The sequence below is a fragment of the Protomyctophum parallelum genome (genome assembly GCF_964188405.1).
Source record: "Protomyctophum parallelum genome assembly, chromosome: 16".
In the NCBI taxonomy this organism is placed as follows: Eukaryota; Metazoa; Chordata; class Actinopteri; order Myctophiformes; family Myctophidae; genus Protomyctophum; species Protomyctophum parallelum.
The window spans coordinates 47,511,609-47,537,248 of NC_139711.1; the positions used below are offsets into that span (position 1 = coordinate 47,511,609).

The 25,640-nt window shown below is 47.3% G+C and overlaps 1 protein-coding gene across 1 annotated transcript in view; it reads left to right on the top strand.

The window, feature by feature from the left end:
- The first annotated feature begins 8,349 nt into the window (after positions 1 to 8,349).
- snx25 (sorting nexin 25) overlaps positions 8,350 to 25,640 on the top strand; it is a 64,472-nt gene continuing 47,181 nt past the window's right edge. The window contains exons 1-4 of the mRNA XM_083785105.1: positions 8,350 to 8,488; positions 12,187 to 12,583; positions 19,788 to 19,878; positions 24,909 to 25,125. Of these exons, the coding sequence (XP_083641231.1) occupies positions 12,260 to 12,583; positions 19,788 to 19,878; positions 24,909 to 25,125 (632 nt within the window). The 5' untranslated portion in view covers positions 8,350 to 8,488; positions 12,187 to 12,259. The remainder of the gene's footprint in view (positions 8,489 to 12,186; positions 12,584 to 19,787; positions 19,879 to 24,908; positions 25,126 to 25,640) is intronic.

Below are 25,640 nucleotides of genomic sequence, written 5' to 3' on the forward strand. Positions count from 1 at the left end.
TTGCCAGGTTTGGGGATTGCAACCACTTTGGCCTTTCTCCACACAGAAGGGATGGTTTTCTGTGCCATGCATGTATTCAGCATCCCCACGAGCCAGGTCTTTGCGTTAGGTTCCAGGTGCTGTATCATTTCTGCCAGTATGTCATCAATCCCTGCTGCTTTTTCCGGTTTTCAACTTTCCCATTGCAGTTTCGAGTTCTTCTAGGTCGAAGGGTTTGGTTTGAGAGCTGGCTGATTGTGGTTGGTCTGATACCACTGTGCGATTGTATTCTCCTTTGGGTCGGCGGCGGTGTTGGTTACGACTGTTGGCCACCAGTTGTGATGCAACAGAGTTCGCTGTGACCGTTGTGAATTATGGGTGGCTCCCTGAGGTCCTTGATCCCCATGGGGTCCAACAGTGGTGAAACGTGCACACACACATGCACACATGCACCTACACACGCACAGGCGCACATGCGTATTCACACCTGGACCTTTAAATGAACAACAACACAAAAACTAAGGCACTGGTGTCGGACTTCTGGTTTACCGGAACGGGGTTCAACTCCCTGCAGTGCCCTGCTCAATGTGTTGTATTTCATTCATTGGTCCATGGTCTCAGGTCATTGAGCGGCGCGCTATAGTGCGCGATTCTTCATCATTGTTGAGGATTTTTTAAAGGTGAAAATCAAGGAAAAGCAAAAGGCTATAGTCCATGGTCACGGACCGCATACTGGTCAAGGTCATTTATACTGGGGAAGATCATTTACTAGTCTTATAAAGGTCATTTATACTGGTCAAGGTCATTTACTAGTCTCATGAAGGTAATTTATACTGGTCACAGTCATATACTGGTCACGGTCATATATACTGGTGAAGGTCATTTATACTGGTCAAGGTCATTTGTACTTGTCAAGGTCATTTATACTGGTCAAGGTCATTTACTAGCCTTATTGAAGGTAATTTATACTGCTCAAGGTCATTGATATTGGTCAAGGTCATTAAGTGGCACGCTATAGTGCGCGATTCTTCATCATTGTTGAGGAGGGCATACTATAGTATGTTGTTTTTCTTTTTTTGGTGGTGTGCGGGCTCCATCCAATAACTACACCAGTTGTGATGCAATAGAGTTTGCTGTGACCGTTGTGAATTATGGGTGGTGTGGTCTTTGCCAAGACGGTGGATTGTGGCCCATGCCTTCCTACTGTTATTTGTCATGTTGGTGTTCTCTATATCTTTTCGTCCTGGGCATGACGTTAAACTGTTCCGTTCGAGAGGACCGGCGACCCTCGAATGTAAACAGCCACGAAAGGAAACTATGTGTGTGTGAGGTGTTCTCTATCATTTCATTCCAGACTTTCCTTCGTTCATTCCCAACTTCACTGTCTATCTCCTGTGTTCTCCATTCATCTTGAGCGATACACAGTCGTCTGATGTGTGGGGGGAGGTGCCGGCTAGCGCATAAAGGCACGGGACAGGTGTTGTCTTGACGCATCTTGATGCGACAGGTGTCATTTAGGGCTGTGTCGACCAATTTGGTGTGACGTGATCGGCTCCAGCTTGAGCAGGCATACTCTGCTGTAGAGAAAGACAGGGCCATGGCAGTTGCACAGATTGTTTGTGGGTCTGCGCCCCTCTTGGAGTTCACTAGTTTTCACAGGATGTTATTGTGGGTGTTGACCGTGGCTTTTGTGTTCTCCAGGTGTTTTTTGAAGAAGAGTGTCCTGTCCAGTGTAACTCCAAGATACATGGGGTGGGTATAGTTGGAGAGTTTGTGACCATCCCAAGTGACGCTCAGTTCTTTTTTCGCGTCTCGGTTCCTCAGGTGGAAGCTGCATAGTTGGGTTTGTGTGTGTCTTTCTTTTTCTGTCTTTCTTTCTTAGGACGGATATCAAGGTAGACGCCGTTGGAAGGCTCAACACAAGCCGATGCCCCTAGAGATCCATCCCAAAGCTTCCCTCAGGGAGCCCAGCAAGCCAGCTAGCCAGCAAGCCTGCCCAGTCAGCGAACGCAGCCAGTCAGCTCCGCCAGTCAGCCAGTGTAGATAGTCAGGCTGCCAAGCCAGAGCATATCAGCCCTTGCAGTCAGCCACTGCAGCCATGCCAGCCTTGCTCAGTCAGCTCAGCCAGGCCTCTCTCGAGGCCTGGCTCTCTGTCTGCCTGGCCCGGTCTGCCCCGCCCTGCCTTGCAGCAACAGAACCAGCCTTTCTGGCAAGCCAGCCAGCTCAGAATGCGAGCTGAGCAAGCCAGTGCAGCAACAAGCCCAGACTAGGTTACTGCAGCCTTACTGTGCAGCCACAGCCACTCAGCGGAGATCAGCAGGAGCTGGCCAGGCTCCAACCCTTGCAGCGCAGCCTTAGGCCGGATAGTCCCCCTGCCTGCACTTTGTTGCCTTCCTGGCCTGTCTGCCTGCCTAGGCGCCTCGGTCTTCCTGTCTGTCTGCCTTGGCCTGCCTGTCTGAAACTGGTTAAGACTAACTGCGTGCTTGCCAGCTGCGCTGGCTTGCTGAGCTCGTATTCTGAGCTGGCTGGCTTGCTAGCAAGGCTGGTTCTGTTGCTGCAAGGCAGGGCAGGGCAGACCGGGCCAGGCAGACAGAGAGCCAGGCCTCGAGAGAGGCCTGGCTGAGCTGACTGAGCAAGGCTGGTATGGCTGCAATGGCGGACTGCAAGGGCTGATATGCTCTGGCTTGTCAGCCTGACTTTCTACACTGGCTGACTGGCGGAGCTGGCTGGCTGCGTTGGCTGACTGGGCGGGCTTGCTGGCTAGCTGGCTTGCTGGACCCCCTGAGGGAAGCTTTGGGATGGATCTCTAGGGGCATCGGCTTGTGTTGAGCCTTCCAACGGCGTCTACCTTGATCTTCATCCTAAGAAAGACAGACAGAAAAAGAAAGACACACACAAAGTCAACTATGCAGCTTCCACATGAGGAAGGCAGGCAGGAAGGCAGGCAGGCACGCAGGCAGGCACAAGCTGCCTGCGTGCTTGCTTCGCCCTCCAGTTGCTGCTCCAGTTATTTGTTTTCCCTCAAACCCATCCTCAATGTGTTGGGTGAGGTTGAGCTCTGTCCAGCACAGGACGAGACGGAAACCAGCTTGGTCTTTAGTCAGCTTGGTGTCTATGAGTGGTATGAGGCGTTGGAGTAGCAGCCTCTCTTGTAGGTGATGCAGAGGAGGGAAATGGGTCGGTAGCTCTTTGAGGATGATGGGTCTTTGCCAGGTTTGGGGATTGCAACCACTTTGGCCTTTCTCCACACAGAAGGGATGGTTTTCTGTGCCATGCATGTATTCAGCATCCCCACGAGCCAGGTCTTTGCGTTAGGTTCCAGGTGCTGTATCATTTCTGCCAGTATGTCATCAATCCCTGCTGCTTTTTCCGGTTTTCAACTTTCCCATTGCAGTTTCGAGTTCTTCTAGGTCGAAGGGTTTGGTTTGAGAGCTGGCTGATTGTGGTTGGTCTGATACCACTGTGCGATTGTATTCTCCTTTGGGTCGGCGGCGGTGTTGGTTACGACTGTTGGCCACCAGTTGTGATGCAACAGAGTTCGCTGTGACCGTTGTGAATTATGGGTGGCTCCCTGAGGTCCTTGATCCCCATGGGGTCCAACAGTGGTGAAACGTGCACACACACATGCACACATGCACCTACACACGCACAGGCGCACATGCGTATTCACACCTGGACCTTTAAATGAACAACAACACAAAAACTAAGGCACTGGTGTCGGACTTCTGGTTTACCGGAACGGGGTTCAACTCCCTGCAGTGCCCTGCTCAATGTGTTGTATTTCATTCATTGGTCCATGGTCTCAGGTCATTGAGCGGCGCGCTATAGTGCGCGATTCTTCATCATTGTTGAGGATTTTTTAAAGGTGAAAATCAAGGAAAAGCAAAAGGCTATAGTCCATGGTCACGGACCGCATACTGGTCAAGGTCATTTATACTGGTGAAGATCATTTACTAGTCTTATGAAGGTCATTTATACTGGTCAAGGTCATTTACTAGTCTCATGAAGGTCATTTATACTGGTCACAGTCATATACTGGTCACAGTCATTTATACTGGTGAAGGTCATTTACGTATATGTAGAGTTTATATGTATAGTTTATATGTATAGTACAGTCTTTGTATTGAGTTTGTGCTTAAAATGTACTTTAAATTCTACAAACTGTTAATAAATATTTCAATCAATCAATCAATCAATAGTTTCATTATATAGATATTCCACTGTTACTTTATTAGCTTACGCATGTTTCATGATAAATGTTTTTATGTGATGTATTCCCATGCTTTTTTGTTCTTGCTTAATGTAAGTCGCTCGAAAGAGCGTCTGCTAAATGCCTACATTGTATTTCAGAAAATGTCATAATTTAGAAGACTTTTGTATTTATTTATTTTCTCTACGTCAGGCCTAAATGGGACACTAAATTCAGCATTATTCTAGTTTCTACTGTATATGGTTTATGTTGCAACAGTATTATAAGCTGTTCGGTGAGCAGATGTCTCTCTCTCTCTGGGTATGTCCACACTACAGCGGAATTTTTTGTCGGCAGCCGACACTTTCGGTTGCCGAGAGCCGAAAAACCGGGTTTTTAGACAGCTGGTGGATGGAGAAAATGCTCCACTTCCGCAGACGACTGCCGCGTCGGCCAGCCTACAGCTGACGCTCTCCTCTGCGGCAGATGTAAGCTGCCGACAAGCAGTGTTTCACCCGGCAGTGATATGCACTAGCCAATGGAACAGATGCAGCCTGCAGGCCATCTACGGGCGGAGTTTCAATTGGAGTTTTCTTCTTTCACAGACCCAAACGCCCCTGGGAGGAACTTGTGAATGTCGAGGGATACAGGGAGATATCTGGGCACCTCAAAGTAACATTGTCCGTCCAAAATCGTCTGAAGAAATAAAGTAAAGCATTGGTTCTCATGTTTGCTTCAGATCACCCCTGTAATCTTTTCATCCATGGCACCCCTGGCTGAATTACATTGTCATTTACTGTAACCCTGATCCTTGATAACATTGAAAATAACTTTATACTTTATAAAATAGCCCGTTCTCTTATAAAACAGCGCGTTCTCTTCAGCCTCCACAGCCTTCTCCATGGTAGTCTAGTGGTTAAGGATTGGCGCTTTCACCGCCGCGGCCCGGGTACGATTCCCGGTCAGGGAACACTGTTTTATGATTAATTCCTGTTCTGTTTTTTAACTATATAGAAGTGTCTATTTGTACGTCTCTAAGTGTTTTGATGAATTGAACAATGTGGACCCTGTTGTAAACAAGTGTAATGCTTAATTGGGTTGTCCACTCACAGTTAACAGTCTTTGTATTGAGTTTGTGCTTGAAATGTATTGTAATTATGCAAACTGTTAATAAATATTTAAATCAATCAATAAAAAATCTCCTTCTCCTTCTCACCGCCGGGTGACACACTTCATTTTTATGCTTGTCGGCAGCTTACATCTGCCGCGGAGGAGAGCGTCAGATGTAAGCTGGCCGTCGTGCCAGTCGTCGAAAACTAAATTATTGTAGCCTCGGCCGGGAAGTGAACCCGGGCCCTCCGTTCCAAAGGCACGTACGTTAACCAGTCGACTACACAGTCTTGACTCTATAGCCAAGTAGCAAGCCAGCCACATGTATCCTACACTTGAATGCGCCTTTGTCTGTGTCAACTGCTTGTCACTCACTTTTCACTCTCACGCCCACTTCGAAATAGAGGACTACAGGCCATAAATAGGCTTCCGTGTAGGGGACCGCCCAAAGCCCCGGAAGAAGTCAAAGTGTCGGCTCTCGGCAACCGAAAGTGTCGGCTGCCGACAAAAAATTCCGCTGTGGTGTGGCCACGGCCTCTCTCTCTCTCTCTCTGTCGCTTTCACTTCTCATTGCGAACGCAGTGAGCCACTTACTATGACAGCAGGGGCTGAGTGTCTGTGTGTGTGTGTGTGTGTCACGCTGTGTGTGTGTGTCACGCTGTTACACCACCGGCCCGCCACCAGAGGGCGCAGCTGTGGCACGCACGCACGCACGCACACACACACACACACACACACACACACACACACACACACACACACACACAGGGCGCAGCTGTAGCACACACACACACAACCACACACACACGAGCTGCGTTCGCTTCACGCGTTTGCGCGTCTTACTTGTTTGTCAGCTTCCTATTTGTCTCTGACATGTTGTCACATGTCACATGTCCTCATGTGGATGGTTACCATGACAACTGTCAACCACGGGGAGGCCACTTGATTGATTGAAGTATTTATTAACAGTTTGCAGAATTACAGTAGGCTACATTTCAAGCACAAACTCAATACAAAAGACTGTTAACTGTGAGTGGACGAACCAATAAATGAATGGAGACAGCAATTGTGTCACAGAGACAAAGAAATAATTCTGAGCGACAAAAAATCATTACAATTTTGATCATATTATTGCTTATAGCAGCTTTTATAGTTTTAAGGGCCATTGATTGATTGATTGAAATATTTATTAACTAGTTTGCAGATTTACAGTACATTTCAACCACAAACTCAATACAAAAGACCAATAAAGCATTACACTTGTTTACAACAGGGTCCACATTGTTCAATTCATCAAAACATTTAGAGACATACAAATAGACACTTCTATGTAAATGATAAATGCTTTTATGTGATGTATTCCCATGCTTTTGTTCTTGCTTAAATGTAAGTCGCTCTGGATTAAGAGCGTCTGCTAAATGCCTAAATTGTAAATTGTAAATTGTATGTAGTTAAAGAACAGAACAGGAATTCATCATAAAGGAGGCAAAAAGGGAAAAGAAACATATACAGTGAGGGGAATTCAGATTTTACAGAGGCCAGTTTCGAATCGCAGCCGTCCGTAGGTGCCCTTTGAGAGCGGTTTTGAAGGAGTCAAGGGATTCAGATACCGGTATCTTAATGACATTGAGGGGCTGTGGTACCAAGAGAGGTGCATGCATAGTCGAATAGCCATCTATAGCCATCTCTGCACTACTATTGGCAAACTGTACTATGATGAATTCCTGTTCTGTTCTTTAACTACATAGAAGTGTCTATTTGTATGTCTCTAAATGTTATGTTGAATTGAACAATGTGGACCCTGTTGTAAACAAGTGTAATGCTTAATTGGGTCGTCCACTCACAGTTAACAGTCTTTGTATTGAGTTTGTGCTTAAAATGTACTGTAAATTCTACAAATCAATCAAATCAATTCAATCAATCAATCAATCAATGTTGTTGATAAAGTATTAAATCAACCAATATTATAGAAACTTTACACTTTGTTTTTGTTTTTTTCTGTAAACTTTACAGAAAAAAACAAAAACAAAAACAAACCCGAAATCGCTTATAATAAGCGGACCTGGCAAACGCCGAGTGGAATAGTTGTTAGAGAGTGGCGACACGCTTTGATCTCGCCGGCTATATTCCAAACATTGGAACTATCCTGTTGAGATAGAACGAGCAGCACTTCCGCACTTTTATTGTTACACGATGTGAGTCAACGCTACAGTCAGTGTCGCCACTTAATTACTCCACTCGGGGTCGGCCTTTAACCCCCGGCCGCTGATTGGCTGAGGCCCTTAACTCCGGCCGCTGATTGGATGAGGGCCCGTCACGTGCGCAGAGGGTTTTTTTGTCACGTCAGAGGCAGAGCGGTCAGTCAGTCAGAGAGAGAGAGAGAGAGAGAGAGAGAGAGAGAGACAGAGAGACAGAGAGACAGAGAGAGAGAGAGAGAGAGAGAGAGAGAGGGAGAGAGAGAGAGAGACAGAAACAACAACAAAAAAGGACAAACTCTCCATTTTCCTCCTCTTTATCTTTTATTACAATTCCAGGAGACATTTTATTTTTGGAGGAGGAGGAGGAGGAGGAGGAGGAGGAGGCAGCCCCGACACACATTCTTTGTTGGATAACAGTTTTATTTTTTAAAGAGACAAAGAAAATGTTTGTTTTGATGAAAAAGCAGCAGCAGATATAAATATAACACAGTATAGCTGCTGTCTGTCTGTCTGTCAGAGGGAGTCTGTAGGCTAGTAGACACTGTTGTTTATTGGAAGCCTGTGTGTGTGTGTGTGTGTGTGTGTGTGTGTGTGTGTGTGTGTGTGTGTGTGTGTGTGTGTGTGTGTGTGTGTGTGTGGTGTGTGTGTTGTTAAGCTAGCCTTTTAGCTGCTGATATGACGTGATAAACAACAGTGTTGCTGTACAGTAGGTACTATTAAGGTACGGACCTACAGGTTGCTATAGGGTGCTATGGACGCTAGGTTGGACTGACAGGTTGCTATAGGGTGCTACTATAGGGTGCTATGGACGCTAGGTTGCACCAACAGGTTGCTATAGGGTGCTACTAGGGTGCTATGGACGCTAGGTTGGACTAAACGGCGAGCACAACACGGGACTACACAGGGGGGGATTATGGCAGCGGTGTCGCCGCCGGTGTGTGTGACTGACTGACTGAGGGACATGCTGTCACTGACGAGGAAGAAGAAGAAGATGAAAAAGGTCCATTTATAGGTAACGTTCTTTCTTCTCCCCCTCTCCAAGATAAGGTTGTTGTTTGTTTGTTTGTTTGACCTACTTTACTTCCTCCAGGCGTTTTGTTTGTGTATTATACCGTGTACTGTATGTAGTGTAATAATGATAGCCCCTCCGGGTTGGTTTGATGCTAACGGTCGGTCGCTGCTGGAAGAATTCCCAGCCTTTCCTCTCCTCTCTCCTCTCCCCTCTCTCTCAGCCTTTCCTCTCCTCTCTCCTCTCTCCTCTCTCTCAGCCTTTCCTCTCCTCTCTCCTCTCTCCTCTCTCTCAGCCTTTCCTCTCCTCTCTCCTCTCTCCTCTCTCTCAGCCTTTCCTCTCCTCTCCTCTCCTCTCCTCTCTCTCTCCCCCACCTGTCTGTTCTCAAGGTGACAGTCAGGGTGGTGGGGGTGGTTGTTGCTCCATCCATCCATCCATCCATCCATCCATCCATCCATCCATCCATCCATCCATCCATCCATCCCCCTCTCCTCTCCTCTCCTCTGGGGGGGTGACAGACAGTTAGATCCTCCTCTCCTCTCCTCTCCTCTCCTCTCCTCTCCTCTCCTCTCCTCTCCTCTCCTCTCCTCTCCTCTCCTCTCCTCTGGGGGGGTGACAGACAGTTAGATCCCCCTCTCCTCTCCTCTCCTCTCCTCTCCTCTCCTCTCCTCTCCTCTCCTCTCCTCTCCTCTCCTCTCCTCTCCTCTCCTCTCCTCTCCTCTCCTCTCCTCTCCTCTGGGGGGGTGACAGACAGTTAGATCCTCCTCTCCTCTCCTCTCCTCTCCTCTCCTCTCCTCTCCTCTCCTCTCCTCTCCTCTCCTCTCCTCTCCTCTCCTCTCCTCTCCTCTCCTCTCCTCTCCTCTCCTCTCCTCTCCTCTCTCTCTCCCCCACCTGTCTGTTCTCAAGGTGACAGTCAGGGTGGTGGGGGTGGTTGTTGCTCCATCCATCCATCCATCCATCCATCCATCCATCCATCCATCCATCCATCCATCCATCCATCCATCCATCCATCCATCCATCCATCCATCCATCCATCCATCCATCCCCCTCTCCTCTCCTCTCCTCTGGGGGGGTGACAGACAGTTAGATCCTCCTCTCCTCTCCTCTCCTCTCCTCTCCTCTCCTCTCCTCTCCTCTCCTCTCCTCTCCTCTCCTCTCCTCTCCTCTCCTCTCCTCTCCTCTCCTCTCCTCTCCTCTGGGGGGGTGACAGACAGTTAGATCCTCTCCTCTCCTCTCCTCTCCTCTCCTCTCCTCTCCTCTCCTCTCCTCTCCTCTCCTCTCCTCTCCTCTCCTCTCCTCTCCTCTCCTCTCCTCTGGGGGGGTGACAGACAGTTAGATCCCCCTCTCCTCTCCTCTCCTCTCCTCTCCTCTCCTCTCCTCTCCTCTCCTCTCCTCTCCTCTCCTCTCCTCTCCTCTCCTCTCCTCTCCTCTCCTCTCCTCTCTCTCTCCCCCACCTGTCTGTTCTCAAGGTGACAGTCAGGGTGGTGGGGGTGGTTGTTGCTCCATCCATCCATCCATCCATCCATCCATCCATCCATCCATCCATCCATCCATCCCCCTCTCCTCTCCTCTCCTCTCCTCTGGGGGGTGACAGACAGATAGATCCCCCTCTCCTCTGGGGGGGGGGGGGGGGGTGACAGACAGATAGATCCCCCTCTCCTCTCCTCTCCTCTCCTCTCCTCTCCTCTCCTCTCCTCTCCTCTCCTCTCCTCTCCTCTCCTCTCCTCTCCTCTCCTCTCCTCTCCTCTCCAAGGACAAGGGGAGAGCAACAGACTTGAACTCATGCTTCCTTCATGCCTGAGTGTCCGAGTTGCTCCTTTACACCTGACAGGGGGGAGTTTCCCTGGTTGGACGTCGTAGCGTGTGGAAGGAACACGTTATTCCAACCAGTTCCTTTCCCCTCCATCAGGCGCCCCGGCTGGCCAGAGGGAGGCAGTTTAGAGACCAGTTCCTTTCCCCTCCATCAGGCGCCCCGGCTGGCCAGAGGGAGGCAGTTTAGAGACCAGTTCCTTTCCCCTCCATCAGGCGCCCCGGCACCACCCAGCTCTTTGATTGGACATTATACATAACACAGCCTGCATCCCAGCCATCCTGCCATTTCCCATGATCGCGGTGGTTTGACTCATAATGGATATAAAAAAAGAATCAACTGACTTGAGAGAAAACCGCTAAATGTTGCTCATGCCGTCCAAATATTCCACATTTCTGAGACAGTTTATTTATACAGTATAGTGACGACACAAAGACAAATATAACTCCTTGTCAATATCGCTGAGAGAGAGAGACGGTAGACGTTTCATTGATATTAATCAATTACTGAATTAAATTTTATATTCCGGTATAGAGAGTGTCCCTGGCCTCTATAGCGGTCGCCGTATCGCCTCTAAGGTGTATTACTGGTTATTCTACCACAGGTCGTTTCGAGGAAGCAATGTGATTGGTTGAAACAGCCTTCTAGCCGTGGGTTAAACCAGCACCGTTCACCACCTATAATCAAAACAAATAATTCAGCCGCTCTGTTCTCCCAGAGCGCTATAGCAAACTCGGTGGCTAGGCTAGCTAGTTTCTTGGGACATTTTGTGGTCGTAGTGACTATACAGCAGTCATTAAAAAGAATATATTCTTTCAGCGATTTTCTTAGTTTTAACCCATTCTGAACGGGCACCCATTTTGGTGTCAGCATCATGTTATGCTTTAGCTATTGAAATATAGCAGATCTACAAGCTCCTATCGCGCCACCGAGTGGCGCGATACGAGCTTGTAGGTCTGCTATTTTAGAAAAATCGAAGAGCGACTGACATTTCTAGAATCTGATCTCAGGTCAGAATGGGTTAATCAGACCAGTGTGTGTCCAGTGGAAACCTCGTATGAATCTGATCTCAGGTCAGAATGGGTTAAGGGTAACTGTGGTAATATTGCAATATGACACTCGAGGGTGTGGTTTAACGTCATTATTTCCACTTCAGTGAAGCTTGCGGAACTCGACTCCGTCTCGTTAATGTTACTGGTTATTATTGTAGAGCGATTAGCAGCACCAGTGCCAACATATACTATATGGGTGGTGGTGGGGGTCAGAGCAGTAGGGAGGCATACTATGACTATGATCCGAGGTGCGCTGCGGGTCGGGAGAGGGTTGGGGTTAGGTTTAGGTGTGTTGCCCCGGGGGAGGTTAGGGTTAGGGTGAGGGTTGGGGTTAGGTTTAGGTGTCTGCCCCGGGGGAGGTTAGGGTTAGGGTGAGGGTTTGAGGTAGGTTGTCGATCGGACCAATGCTCCGTCGGATCAAAGTATAGTAACCAGAGCAGTATGCCCACCTCCTCCTCCTCCTCCTCTTCCTCCTCCTCCTCCTCTTCCTCCTCCTCCTCCTCTTCCTCCTCTTCCTCCTCCTCCTCCTCTTCCTCCTCTTCTTCCTCCTCCTCTTCTTCCTCCTCCTCCTCCTAAAAGAAGAAAAAAAAAAGTTTTGTTTTGTTCTCTTCTCTGTTTCTGTTTTTGTTTTTCTCGCTTTTGTCTTCTTATACTTTGTCTTTGTTTTGTCAGTAACTAACGTTACTTTTAAAAAGGGTATATAGGCAAAAATAAGCTTCGGCTTCAGCCTATACACCTTTTCGGTGCTAAACTTGACTTTACAATCTGTCTTTAACATGTAAAAAATGTAAGTACCGAAATAAAATATTCATTCATTCATTCATTCATTCATTCCTCAGCTAGCGTCATCATTGCACCACTGGTTGGCGGGGGAGACCACTGGCGCCCAGCCGCCGTATAGCAGAGAGCCCCATGTCTGCCAACTCCTCCTCCTCCTCCTCCTCGCCCCCTCCTTCCTCCTCCTCCTCCTCCTCCTCGTCATCGTCGTGGTCGTTCCGGTTCGTGCCGGCCTTCTGCCTGGGAGCGGCGGCCGTGCTGGCGTTCCAGTTCGCCGTGGGCGGCCTGAGCGTCACCTCCTTCTTCCTGAAGCTGTTCGTCTACGCCTCCTTCGCCCTGCTCTGCTTCCTGGCGGGCGGCGCCGCGCTGCTGGTGCGCCGCAGCCCGCCGCGGGCGCTCCGCTTCGACCGCGAGAGGAGGCGGCTGGCCGGGCAGATGGAGTTCTTCAGCAAGCTCATGGTGAGAGGAGGCAGTGTTTGTTTGTTCGTTTGTTTGTTTGTTGTTGTCGCTTGAGAATATCCTCCTTCTAATGTCTTCTCATGCATGTATTCAGTATTTAAGTCCGACGTCATTTTGTAGTGCTACGTCACGTCCGGGTCCAAGTGGCACCAGCTCCCGTCCGCATCCCATTGTAAACAGAATATCTAAACGCGTGAATCTTTTTAAATTTACGTTATTTTTCAGAAAGGAAGCCATTGAGGGTTAAAATGGGTCTTAATGCTTCCAACTCGAGTAGAATTATTAATGTTTTGTACAAGTGTCCATGACAACAAAAATATATGATGTGGAGACAATAAAGACTATTATTATCATTATTATTGAAGGTGGCATCGGTAAAATATTTCTGGGGTATATTTACAATGTGTGCAGGCTTGAGTATGTTGAATCTAGTTTGCATTATGAGGATTTAGTTGACACAATGAAATAAAATGGCGATAGTATTCCATGTGGGGCAGACGGCCTGTCACAGCTAGATTTTGGAGAGCAGCGCAGCTTTGTTGTTGCGAGGAAAGGAAAGCGGTAAAATGAGACTTTCGTGGTTGTTTTCGTCTCAGATTTAGTCCGACGGAGCGTCACAGTATAACTCCATGGGGACACAAAAGCGACACAAAAGTAGGACCCGGAAGTATCTCAGGAGGGGGCGCTCACGTCACAGCTAAAATACTGAAGTATCTCAGGAGGGGGCGCTCACGTCACAGCTAAAATACTGAAGTATCTCAGGAGGGGGCGCTCACGTCACAGCTAAAATACTGAAGTATCTCAGGAGGGGGCGCTCACGTCACGGCTAAAATACTGAAGTATCTCAGGAGGGGGCGCTCACGTCACAGCTAAAATACTGAAGTATCTCAGGAGGGGGCGCTCACGTCACAGCTAAAATACTGAAGTATCTCAGGAGGGGGCGCTCACGTCACAGCTAAAATACTGAAGTATCTCAGGAGGGGGCGCTCACGTCACAGCTAAAATACTGAAGTATCTCAGGAGGGGGCGCTCACGTCACAGCTAAAATACTGAAGTATCTCAGGAGGGGGCGCTCACGTCACAGCTAAAATACTGAAGTATCTCAGGAGGGGGCGCTCACGTCACGGCTAAAATACTGAAGTATCTCAGGAGGGGGCGCTCACGTCACAGCTAAAATACTGAAGTATCTCAGGAGGGGGCGCTCACGTCACAGCTAAAATACTGAAGTATCTCAGGAGGGGGCGCTCACGTCACAGCTAAAATACTGAAGTATCTCAGGAGGGGGCGCTCACGTCACAGCTAAAATACTGAAGTATCTCAGGAGGGGGCGCTCACGTCACGGCTAAAATACTGAAGTATCTCAGGAGGGGGCGCTCACGTCACAGCTAAAATACTGAAGTATCTCAGGAGGGGGCGCTCACGTCACAGCTAAAATACTGAAGTATCTCAGGAGGGGGCGCTCACGTCACAGCTAAAATACTGAAGTATCTCAGGAGGGGGCGCTCACGTCACAGCTAAAATACTGAAGTATCTCAGGAGGGGGCGCTCACGTCACAGCTAAAATACTGAAGTATCTCAGGAGGGGGCGCTCACGTCACAGCTAAAATACTGAAGTATCTCAGGAGGGGGCGCTCACGTCACAGCTAAAATACTGAAGTATCTCAGGAGGGGGCGCTCACGTCACCGCTAAAATACTGAAGTATCTCAGGAGGGGGCGCTCACGTCACAGCTAAAATACTGAAGTATCTCAGGAGGGGGCGCTCACGTCACAGCTAAAATACTGAATTATAGCTGCTTTCCTTCCTATCGCGCCACTCGGTGGCGCGATACGAGCTTGTAGGTCTGCTATTTTTTGAAAAATCTAAGAACGACTGACATTTTTTAGAATCTGATCTCAGGTCAGAATGGGTTAATCAGACCAGTGTGTGTCCAGTGGAAACCTCGTATGAATCTGAACTCAGGTCAGAATGTGTTAAAAGCTAGCCTGATTAGCTTTCTTTTTTTTTTTTTTTTAAGATATTTTTTTGCGGCTTACGCCTTTTTATTGATTTTTGAAGGGACAGACAGTAGGCTGACAGGAAACGGGAGAGAGATGGGGGGATGACATGCAGTAAAGGCCGTGTCGGGTCCGGGAGTCGAACCCGCGGCACACTGCGACTGGATTACCAGTCCGGTGCCCAGACCGTTACGCTACGGCCTGGGCCCTGATTAGCTTTCTTGAAGCATCAGTCTGACATCGTCTCCTGTCTGAGCCATTTCAAGGGGGAGGGGATTAGAAGTTCCCTCAACCAATCAATAGCCATTGTTGTTGTTTTTCCCCTCCTTCCTCGTGTGTGTTGCGCTGTGTGATGATGACGCTGAAAAAGGGCCTCGGCGCTGATTGGTTGTTCGTTAGACACCCCCCCCCCCCCCCACCACCACCACCGATTCTCATTGGATAATACATTTTTGTACCGAAGAAATTATAGGTTCACAGTGCAACACCAGACCAGGAGATGCATTGCAGGCTAGTTAAAAGTAGCCTGGTTAATAAACCAGACTAATATCGCACGGATCCGCGGGATATTAGTCTGGGGAGGCTCAGCTTGGATTTCATTTCCAGGGAAACATTTTCTCTTTGACGCAATTGGTCAGAGCTACTGTCAGTCAAAGGTCTCAAGCATTGAAAGTCACTGTACCAAAGCCCGCCCATATTGCATACCGTGTCCCTATTGGGCGCCCACATTCTCTGGTGTAGGAAATGGGCGTAAAATTGAGCCTCTCCAGACCGAAATCCGCCGGTAGGCAATTTATTTTTGCCAACGGCTGATTCGGTCTGGTTTATTAACCAGGCTAAGTTAAAAGCATCATGTTATACTTTAGCTATTGAAAGACAGCAGATCTACAAGCTCACGAGTGCCGCGCTATACGAGCTATGGCCGCGCTATGGACTTGTATAGGTCTGCTATTTTCGAAAAATCGTGAAAATGTGCCTCAAATCTTTGAATATATAATTATTTATTCTTTCAGAGCGATACATTTTTAACTCAAATCTTTGCTTCTGCGAGGAGGTCCCTGGATCATACATATTTCAGATGGGGGGCCTATTACATATAATCTTTGCGATGACATGAAATATTGAGCACCACTGATACAGAAACAGAAAACTGATTCAGCCCATTCTGAACGGGAACCCATTTTGGTGTCAGCATCATGTTATGCTTTAGCTATTGAAAAATAGCATATCTACAAGCTCATAGCGCGCCACCGAGTGGCGCGCTACGAGCTTGTAGGTCTGCTATTTTTGAAAAATCAAAGAACGACTGACATTTTTTAGAATCTGATCTCAGGTCAGAATGGGTTAATCAGACCAGTGTGTGTCCTGCAGTGGAAACCTCGTATGAATCTGATCTCGGGTCAGAATGGGTTGGAAGACATTTGTAGAATCGTATCACGTCAACATGGGGTCAACATTTGACCCTGTGGGTCAAAGACCACAAACACCACCCAGTGTTTACCTTTTCAGCTCTGTAGGATAAACGTTGAGAAATACTGAGCAAGGTTTAAGCCATTCTGACCTGAGATCAGATTCATACCAGGTTTCCACTGGACAACACACTGGTCTGATTAACCCATTCTGACCTGAGATCAGATTCTAGAAATGTCAGTCGTTCTTCGATTTTTCAAAAAATAGCAGACCTACAAGCTCGTATCGCGCCACTCGGTGGCGCGATATGAGCTTGTAGATCTGCTATTTTTCAATAGCTAAAGCATAACATGATGCTAACACCAAAATGGGTTCCCGTTCAGAATTGATTAAAGGACAACTTTAGTTTTTTTCAACCAAGGTTCATGTTTTAGGTTGTTATTAGACAAAGTAAAAGATGAGTGTTATTTATTTTTTTCATTTGCTGCTTTCTTTCGTTTTAGGGATTTTAGCTGTTTTTGACAGGGGGGCGGGGGCATTCGAGCATGGGGCTAAATATGTATTTCTTTTACAAAATATTATGGCGATTTATTTTTGTATTATTTACTATAGTCTTAATAAACTCCAAGAAATTACATCTGGCCACAGAAGATCACAGGATCTATTAAATGTGACAAACTGACATATTGAGCCTATACACACAGTAGATCCTGTGATCTGCTGTGGCCAGATGTAATTTCCTGGGGTTTATTAGGACTATAGTAAATAATAATAAAAAAAATCGCCATAATATTTGGTAAAAAAATACATAATTAGCCCCATGCTCGAATGCCCCCGTCCCCCCTGTCAAAAAGAGCTAAAATCCCTAAAACGAAAGAAAGCAGCAAATGAAAAAGAATTAACACTCATCTTTTACTTTCTCTAATACAGTAACAACCTAAAACATGAACCTTGGTTGAAAAAAAATAAAGTTGTCCTTTAACGTGAACATTGTATACTGTGTTCTACTGTATATTGTCCTGTTTTCTTTTGTTTAGTGCAGGGGGTCTTCAACCTTTCTTTTTTAACCAAGACCAAGGACCCCTTATAGCTGAGAGAGATCTACAAGCTCTCAACGCGTCGCAACGCGTAGATCCATTTTAGCTATTTTTGTCCAAAAGTGATCCTTACGGGAGTTTCATCGCCTTGCCTCTCTAACACAACTCTGTACGTCTGTCTGTCTGTCTGTCTGTCTGTCTGTCTGTCTGTCTTCCAGGCTAACACACCCCTAACGTCCGTGTGTCTGTCTGTCTCTGTCTGTTTGTCTCTGTCTGTCTGTCTCTGTCTGTCTGTCTGTCTGTCTGTCTGTCTGTCTGTCTGTCTGTCTGTCTGTCTGTCTGTCTGTCTGTCTGTCTGTCTGTCTGTCTGTCTGTCTCTGTCTCTGTCTCTGTCTCTGTCTCTGTCTCTGTCTCTGTCTCTGTCTCTGTCTCTGTCTCTGTCTCTGTCTCTGTGTCTGTGTCTGTCTGTCTGTCTGTCTGTCTGTCTGTCTCTGTCTCTGTCTGTCTTCCAGGCTAACACTCCCCTAACGTATGTGTGTCTGTCTGTGTTCCAGGCTAACGAACCCCTAACGTCCGTGTGTCTGTCTGTGTTCCAGGCTAACACACCCCTAATGTATGTGTGTCTGTCTGTGTTCCAGGCTAACACACCCCTAACGTCCGTGTGTCTGTCTGTGTTCCAGGCTAACACACCCCTAACGTCCGTGTGTCTGTCTGTGTTCCAGGCTAACACACCCCTAACGTCCGTGTGTCTGTCTGTGTTCCAGGCTAACACACCCCTAACGTCCGTGTGTCTGTCTGTCTGTCTGTCTGTCTGTCTGTCTGTGTTCCAGGCTAACGCACCCCTAACGTCCGTGTGTCTGTCTGTGTTCCAGGCTAACACACCCCTAACGTCCGTGTGTCTGTCTGTCTGTCTGTCTGTCTGTCTTCCAGGCTAACACACCCCTAACGTCCGTGTGTCTGTCTGTGTGTCTGTCTGTCTTCCAGGCTAACACACCCCTAACGTCCGTGTGTCTGTCTGTCTGTCTGTCTTCCAGGCTAACACACCCCTAACGTCCGTGTGTCTGTCTGTCTGTGTTCCAGGCTAACACACCCCTAACGTCCGTGTGTCTGTCTGTCTTCCAGGCTAACACACCCCTAACGTCCGTGTGTCTGTCTGTGTGTTCTAGGCTAACACACCCCTAACGTCTGTCAGTCTGTCTGTCTTCCAGGCTAACACACCCCTAACGTCTGTGTGTCTGTCTGTGTTCCAGGCTAACACTCCCCTAACGTCTGTGTGTCTGTCTGTGTTCCAGGCTAACGAACCCCTAACGTCCGTGTGTCTGTCTGTGTTCCAGGCTAACACACCCCTAATGTATGTGTGTCTGTCTGTGTTCCAGGCTAACGAACCCCTAACGTCTGTGTGTCTGTCTGTGTTCCAGGCTAACACACCCCTAACGTCTGTGTGTCTGTCTGTGTTCCAGGCTAACACACCCCTAATGTCTGTCTGTCTGTCTGTGTTCCAGGCTAACACACCCCTAACGTCCGTGTGTCTGTCTGTGTTCCAGGCTAACACACCCCTAACGTCTGTCTGTCTGTCTGTCTGTCTGTCTGTCTGTCTGTCTGTCTGTCTGTCTGTCTGTCTGTCTGTCTGTCTGTCTGTCTGTCTGTCTGTCTGTCTGTCTGTGTTCCAGGCTAACACACCCCTAACGTCCGTGTGTCTGTCTGTCTGTGTTCCAGGCTAACACACCCCTAACGTCCGTGTGTCCGTGTGTCGGGAGTTTCATCGCCTTGCCTCTCTAACACAACTCTGTACGTCTGTCTGTCCGTGTGTCTGTCTGTGTTCCAGGCTAACACACCCCTAATGTATGTGTGTCTGTCTGTGTTCCAGGCTAACACACCCCTAACGTCCGTGTGTCTGTCTGTCTTCCAGGCTAACACACCCCTAACGTCTGTGTGTCTGTCTGTGTTCCAGGCTAACGAACCCCTAACGTCCGTGTGTCTGTCTGTGTTCCAGGCTAACACACCCCTAATGTATGTGTGTCTGTCTGTGTTCCAGGCTAACACACCCCTAACGTCCGTGTGTCTGTCTGTGTTCCAGGCTAACACACCCCTAACGTCCGTGTGTCTGTCTGTCTGTCTTCCAGGCTAACACACCCCTAACGTCCGTGTGTCTGTCTGTCTGTCTTCCAGGCTAACACACCCCTAACGTCCGTGTGTCTGTCTGTCTGTGTTCCAGGCTAACACACCCCTAACGTCCGTGTGTCTGTCTGTGTTCCAGGCTAACACACCCCTAACGTCCGTGTGTCTGTCTGTGTTCCAGGCTAACACACCCCTAACGTCCGTGTGTCTGTCTGTGTTCCAGGCTAACACACCCCTAACGTCCGTGTGTCTGTCTGTGTTCCAGGCTAACACACCCCTAACGTCTGTGTGTCTGTCTGTGTTCCAGGCTAACACACCCCTAACGTCCGTGTGTCTGTCTGTGTTCCAGGCTAACACACCCCTAACGTCTGTGTGTCTGTCTGTGTTCCAGGCTAACACACCCCTAACGTCCGTGTGTCTGTCTGTGTTCCAGGCTAACACACCCCTAACGTCCGTGTGTCTGTCTGTGTTCCAGGCTAACACACCCCTAACGTCCGTCTGTCTGTCTGTGTTCCAGGCTAACGAACCCCTAACGTCCGTGTGTCTGTCTGTGTTCCAGGCTAACACACCCCTAACGTCCGTCTGTCTGTCTGTGTTCCAGGCTAACGAACCCCTAACGTCCGTCTGTCTGTCTGTGTTCCAGGCTCGTTTCTTGGTGGCGGTCCCAGAGTCCAACCAGAGCCGGGGGGCGAGGGTGGTGGTGTCGCACAACGTGGACAAAGCCTTGAAGGAAGGTACCAACATTAATATTAATAATAATAATTCATAATGACATTTTCATCATATGGGTCTCTTAACCCATTCTGACCTGAGATCAGATTCTAGAAATGTCAGTCGCTCTTCGATTTTTCAAAAATAGCTTGTAGGTCTGCTATTTTTCATTAGCTAAAGCATAACATGATGCTAACACCAAAATGGGTTCCCGTTCAGAATGGGTTAAAGGGATAGTTCAGATTTTTTTAACTTAAGTTGTATGAAATACTTTCCATTAATATAGTGGTTGGAACTGTATTAATTGATTGATTGAGTCCGGTGGTGGGAGATCTGCTCTGGTTTTGGTGAATATTAAGTAGTTCTGGTTTTTTGTGGGGGGGGGGGGGGCACTGGGGGCCACGCAGTAAAAGTAAATTAATCCACAAAACGAACGTAATTTGTATTGTTGACCTATTTCTAAAATATCAGCGCGACTTTCGTTCAACTTTGACCCCTCTATCACATGGAACTATTTTTTGGGCGTAGTGATATGGACACAAAAAACATAGTTCTGTGTGATAGAGGGGTAAAAGAAATAACGAAAGTTGCACTAATATTTTAGAAATAGGTCAACAATACAAATACTACTTGATATTTCGCCAAAACCAGAGCAGAACTCCCACCGTACGGGACTCTGGCAATCAATTAATACAGTTGCAACCACTATAATAATGGCAAGTATTTCATACAACGTAAGTTCAAAAAAATCTGAACTATCCCTTTTAAGCATTATGTTATGTATAACGTACACACTTATAATGTATGTGTTTACTGTTGAATGAAAAAGAAACCTGACCTCTACATACTAATCACCATCTCCATTGACGTGATGTTGTCATCCATTTTAACCCATTCTGACCTGAGATCAGATTCATACGAGGTTTTCCAATGGACACACACTCTGGTCTGATTAACCCATTCTGACCTGAGGTCAGATTAAAAAAATGTCAGTCGTTCTTCGATTTTTCAAAAATAGCAGACCTACAAGCTCATAGCGCGCCACTCGGTGGCGCGATATGAGCTTGTAGATCTGCTAATTTTTCAATAGCTAAAGCATGACATGATGCTAACACCAACATGGGTGCCCGTTCAGAATGGATTAATATTAATGGCTCCGACATTTCGAGTCAAGCTCTACAATTTCACACCCCCGGAATTTCTCACAGGACTGGAATGCTATACATAATTGCCAGTGGTGGAAATTAACTAAGTACTTTTACTTAAGTACTGCACTTAAGTAAAGTACGTACTTGAGTATTTCCAATTTCCAATACTTTCACTTCTACTCCACTACATCTCTGAGCCAATATTTGTACTTTTACTTCACTACAATCATTTGAAAACTTTAGTTACTTTGGAGATTTTAATTTTGATTAGAACACATACATTAACCACTTCAACCCTATACATTTTGGCCATTTGAAAATAGCCGATCTACAAGCTGTGTAGATGTGAGCTTGTAGATCGGCTATTCTCAATAGACTTTGTACACATTTTGAACTTGTGAAGTGGGACATTCTGCAATATGAGTACTTTTAATTTGAGTACTCTTTAAGTACATTTTGATGCCGACACTTTTGTACTTTTAATCAAGTACCATTTTCAATTCCGTACTTTCACTTGCAACGGAGTATAGTTCTAAATTGCAGTATTGGTACTTTTACTTAACCCATTCTGACCGGGCACCCATTTTGGTGTTGGCATCATGTTATGCTTTAGCTATTGAAAAATAGCAGATCTACAAGCTCATATCGCGCCACCGAGTGGCGCGATACGAGCTTGTAGGTCTGCTATTTTTGAAAAGAATCGAAGAACGAATGACATTTTTAGAATCTGATCTCAGGTCAGAATGGGTTAATCAGACCAGTGTGTGTCCAGTGGAAACCTCCGTATGAATCTGATCTCGGGTCAGAATGGGTTAAGTAACACAATTGAGTACTTTTTTCCCCCGCTGATAATTGCTGCCATGGTTTTGTGACGAACGGTCAAAGGATTTGGTTCCACTCTGTGGAGCTCAGAGCATCATCTGACCCTTCTTTGATTAGCCAATCACTGGAGTCACTCAGAGCATCATCTGACCCTTCTTTGATTAGCCAATCACTGGAGTCACTCAGAGCATCATCTGACCCTTCTTTGATTAGCCAATCACTGGAGTCACTCAGAGCATCATCTGACCCTTCTTTGATTAGCCAATCACTGGAGTCACTCAGAGCATCATCTGACCCTTCTTTGATTAGCCAATCACTGGAGTCACTCAGAGCATCATCTGACCCTTCTTTGATTAGCCAATCACTGGAGTCACTCAGAGCATCACCTGACCCTTCTTTGATTAGCCAATCACTGGAGTCACTCAGAGCATCATCTGACCCTTCTTTGATTAGCCAATCACTGGAGTCACTCAGAGCATCATCTGACCCTTCTTTGATTAGCCAATCACTGGAGTCACTCAGAGCATCATCTGACCCTTCTTTGATTAGCCAATCACTGGAGTCACTCAGAGCATCATCTGACCCTTCTTTGATTAGCCAATCACTGGAGTCACTCAGAGCATCATCTGACCCTTCTTTGATTAGCCAATCACTGGAGTCACTCAGAGCATCATCTGACCCTTCTTTGATTAGCCAATCACTGGAGTCACTCAGAGCATCATCTGACCCTTCTTTGATTAGCCAATCACTGGAGTCACTCAGAGCATCATCTGACCCTTCTTTGATTAGCCAATCACTGGAGTCACTCAGAGCATCATCTGACCCTTCTTTGATTAGCACTCTGAATGAATGAATGACTTAGACTTAGATAGCATTTCTGTAGACATTTGATACTGACTTATAGCATGTTATGTAGACAGCACTATAATTGCATTGTATATAGTCATAGCACGTCATAGTACATAATAGCATAGTAGAATATATGTATAGCTTATATGTATAGTTTCGTTATATAGATATTCCACTGTTACTTTCTTAGCTTACGCATGTTTCATGATAAATGTTTTTATGTGATGTATTGCCATGCTTTTTTGTTCTTGCTTAATGTAAGTTGCTCTGGATTAAGAGCGTCTGCTAAATGCCTACATTGTAAATTGTAAATTGAATGAATGAATGAATAGTTTTATTTCGATCTTTCAGAGGGGAGACATTACACAAAAACAGTTTACTTTTTCTTTTTTAGGTGATGGAAAAGGCAGAAGCTTAAAGCTTATTAGTGCCTATCCTTATCTCAACGTATTCCAAAATACTATTGAGGATATGCATCACAATCAACATATAAACAAAACAAACAAATGACATTTATAGATAGAAAATATAGGAAAAAAAAAAGAAAAAAAGAAAATGAAAACGAGAAAGAAAGACAAAAACAGACAAAGCTAAAATGTTATACTTTAGTCCAACACTACATAGCATTACATGGCTCAGCTCCTCACTCATTCCAGGTTATAATTATACAATAATTCCTGTTTAAATTGTTGTCTCCACCAGCCGAAGGCATGGGGAGAGTATGTTTTGCACTCCGTCCGTCCGTCCGTGTGTCCGTCCGTCCGTGAACAGCTAATCTCAGCCACCGTTAACCCGGTCGATGCCAAATTTTGCACACACACTCCCTGGATGCCAACCATGAACCTCTGCCCCAAACTTTCCAGAACGGCCTGTTATAGCGCCACCAGTAGGCCGCTTTGTGCAAAACAAGTTTTTTCACAGTACACCTACAGATTTTGTCCAAACATCACGCAAATTAGTACACAGTCTCTCTAGAGCCATTCAACGAAACGGGTCTTTCAGATTTCTCAGACTCCATCCTGATTGGTTAAGATTGGCTTCCAAAGTTCACAGGAGTGCTCAGTTTCAAACAAAATGCTGCAAATCATGAACACATCGCGTGATTTCCCTGAAATTGTGCACGCACATTCCCACAAGGCCGAGGACGAAATGCCACATGAACAATTTCAACTCAGCCTCAAGGTGGCGCTATAACTGGCCCAAAAGTGTTTTACCTCTAACTGCACGGATCTGTGGATAACCTGGTGGAGACCTGTGCCCAGAAGGGCACTTTTTCTAGTTTTAGGTTGTAGCTTTGCTTTATGGGCTCAGACAAGCTGTTCCACAGCTTAACTCCATGAACAGAAACACACACACATGCTCTTCAATGTATAGTTCCAACAATTATTTGTTTAAAGTTTAGTTCCCCTCTCTCATTTCCTTAGAGGTCAATATACTCGTTGGGGGGGAGGGAGGGAGGGAGGGAGGGAGGCAGAGGAGGAGGGAGGGAAGGAGGGAGGGAAGGAGGGAAGGAGGGAGGTAGGGAGGTAGGGAGGCAGAGGAGGGAGGGAGGCAGAGGAGGGAGGGAGGGAGGCAGAGGAGGAGGGAGGGAAGGAGGGAAGGAGGGAAGGAGGGAGGTAGGGAGGCAGAGGAGGGGGGAGGCAGAGGAGGGAGGGAGGGAGGCAGAGGAGGGAGGGAAGGAGGGAGGGAAGGAGGGAAGGAGGGAGGGAGGCGCTCATTTGCACGTGACGACCGTCCTTATTTCTTTGATTCGCTGTGATTCCATATATCGCTGAATTCATTCTCTTTGAGGGACTGTGGGCAGAATCAATCTTTCATAATGACTCGACTTACTTGACTTATTAAGCCCCTTCTAGCCTGAGCTAACGCTAGACATTTCTGGCCTAGATGGGAGGGTCGCGGCTCAGAAAAACGCGCACCCTGATTGGATCTTATCGATCTGTCCGTCACCCCCGGCCCCTCCTCTCCCCCCTAGTGCAGCGCTACGTCACATCATTTGGAGCGACGCCCACCCGGAAGGGTTGACTCCCACTTTTAGACCAGAGCGGCCAATGCGTTCCTCCAGGCTTTACATTTTTGCACCAACAAAGTGAAAGCCTGGTACTGAGGCTAAGCCCCTTCTGACCTGAGATCAGATTCTATAAACGTCTTCTACATCCTGACAGTTTTCTGTCAGGATGTGAAGTGTCTTGTCGTGTCTTGGCTTGATGTCTTCTTCCGTCTGGTCTCTGCAGTGTTTGACTACTCGTACCGAGACTACATCCTGTCGTGGTACGGGCCGCTGAGCCGCGACGAAGGCCAGCTCCACGCCATGCTGCTGCAGGACTGGTGGACGGCGGTCACGCAGCTGCGCTCCCGGCTGGCCGACATCGACCTGGTCAACGTGGTGTGCTACGACACCATCCGTATCCTCCACACGCACTTCACCGACCTGAAGGCCGCTGCAGCCAGGTACGCTACGCTACGCTACAGTATGCTACGCTACACTACAGTACGCTACGCTGCGCTACGCTACACAGTGCTACGCTACTACACTACACAAGTAAGACGCGCAAACGCGGGAAGCGAACGCAGCTCGTGTGTGTGTGGTTGTTTGTGTGTGTGTGTGTGTGTGTGTGTGTGTGTGTGTGCTACAACTGCGCCCTGTGTGTGTGTGTGTGTGCTACAGCTGCGCCCTCTGGTGGCGGGCGGGTGGTGTCACAGCGACACACACACACACACACACAGACATGATCAGCAGGGTCTCATAGTTAGTGGCTCACTGCGTTCGCAACTACGCTACACTATACTACAGTACGCTATGCTACAGTATGCTACGCTAGACTACAGTACGCTATGCTACAGTATGCTACTCTAGACTACAGTACGCTGCGCTGCGCTACGCTACACTGCGCTACAAAGTGCTACACAGTGCTGTGCTACGCTGCAACGCACGCACGCATCCAATGTCTACTGAGTCCAGACTG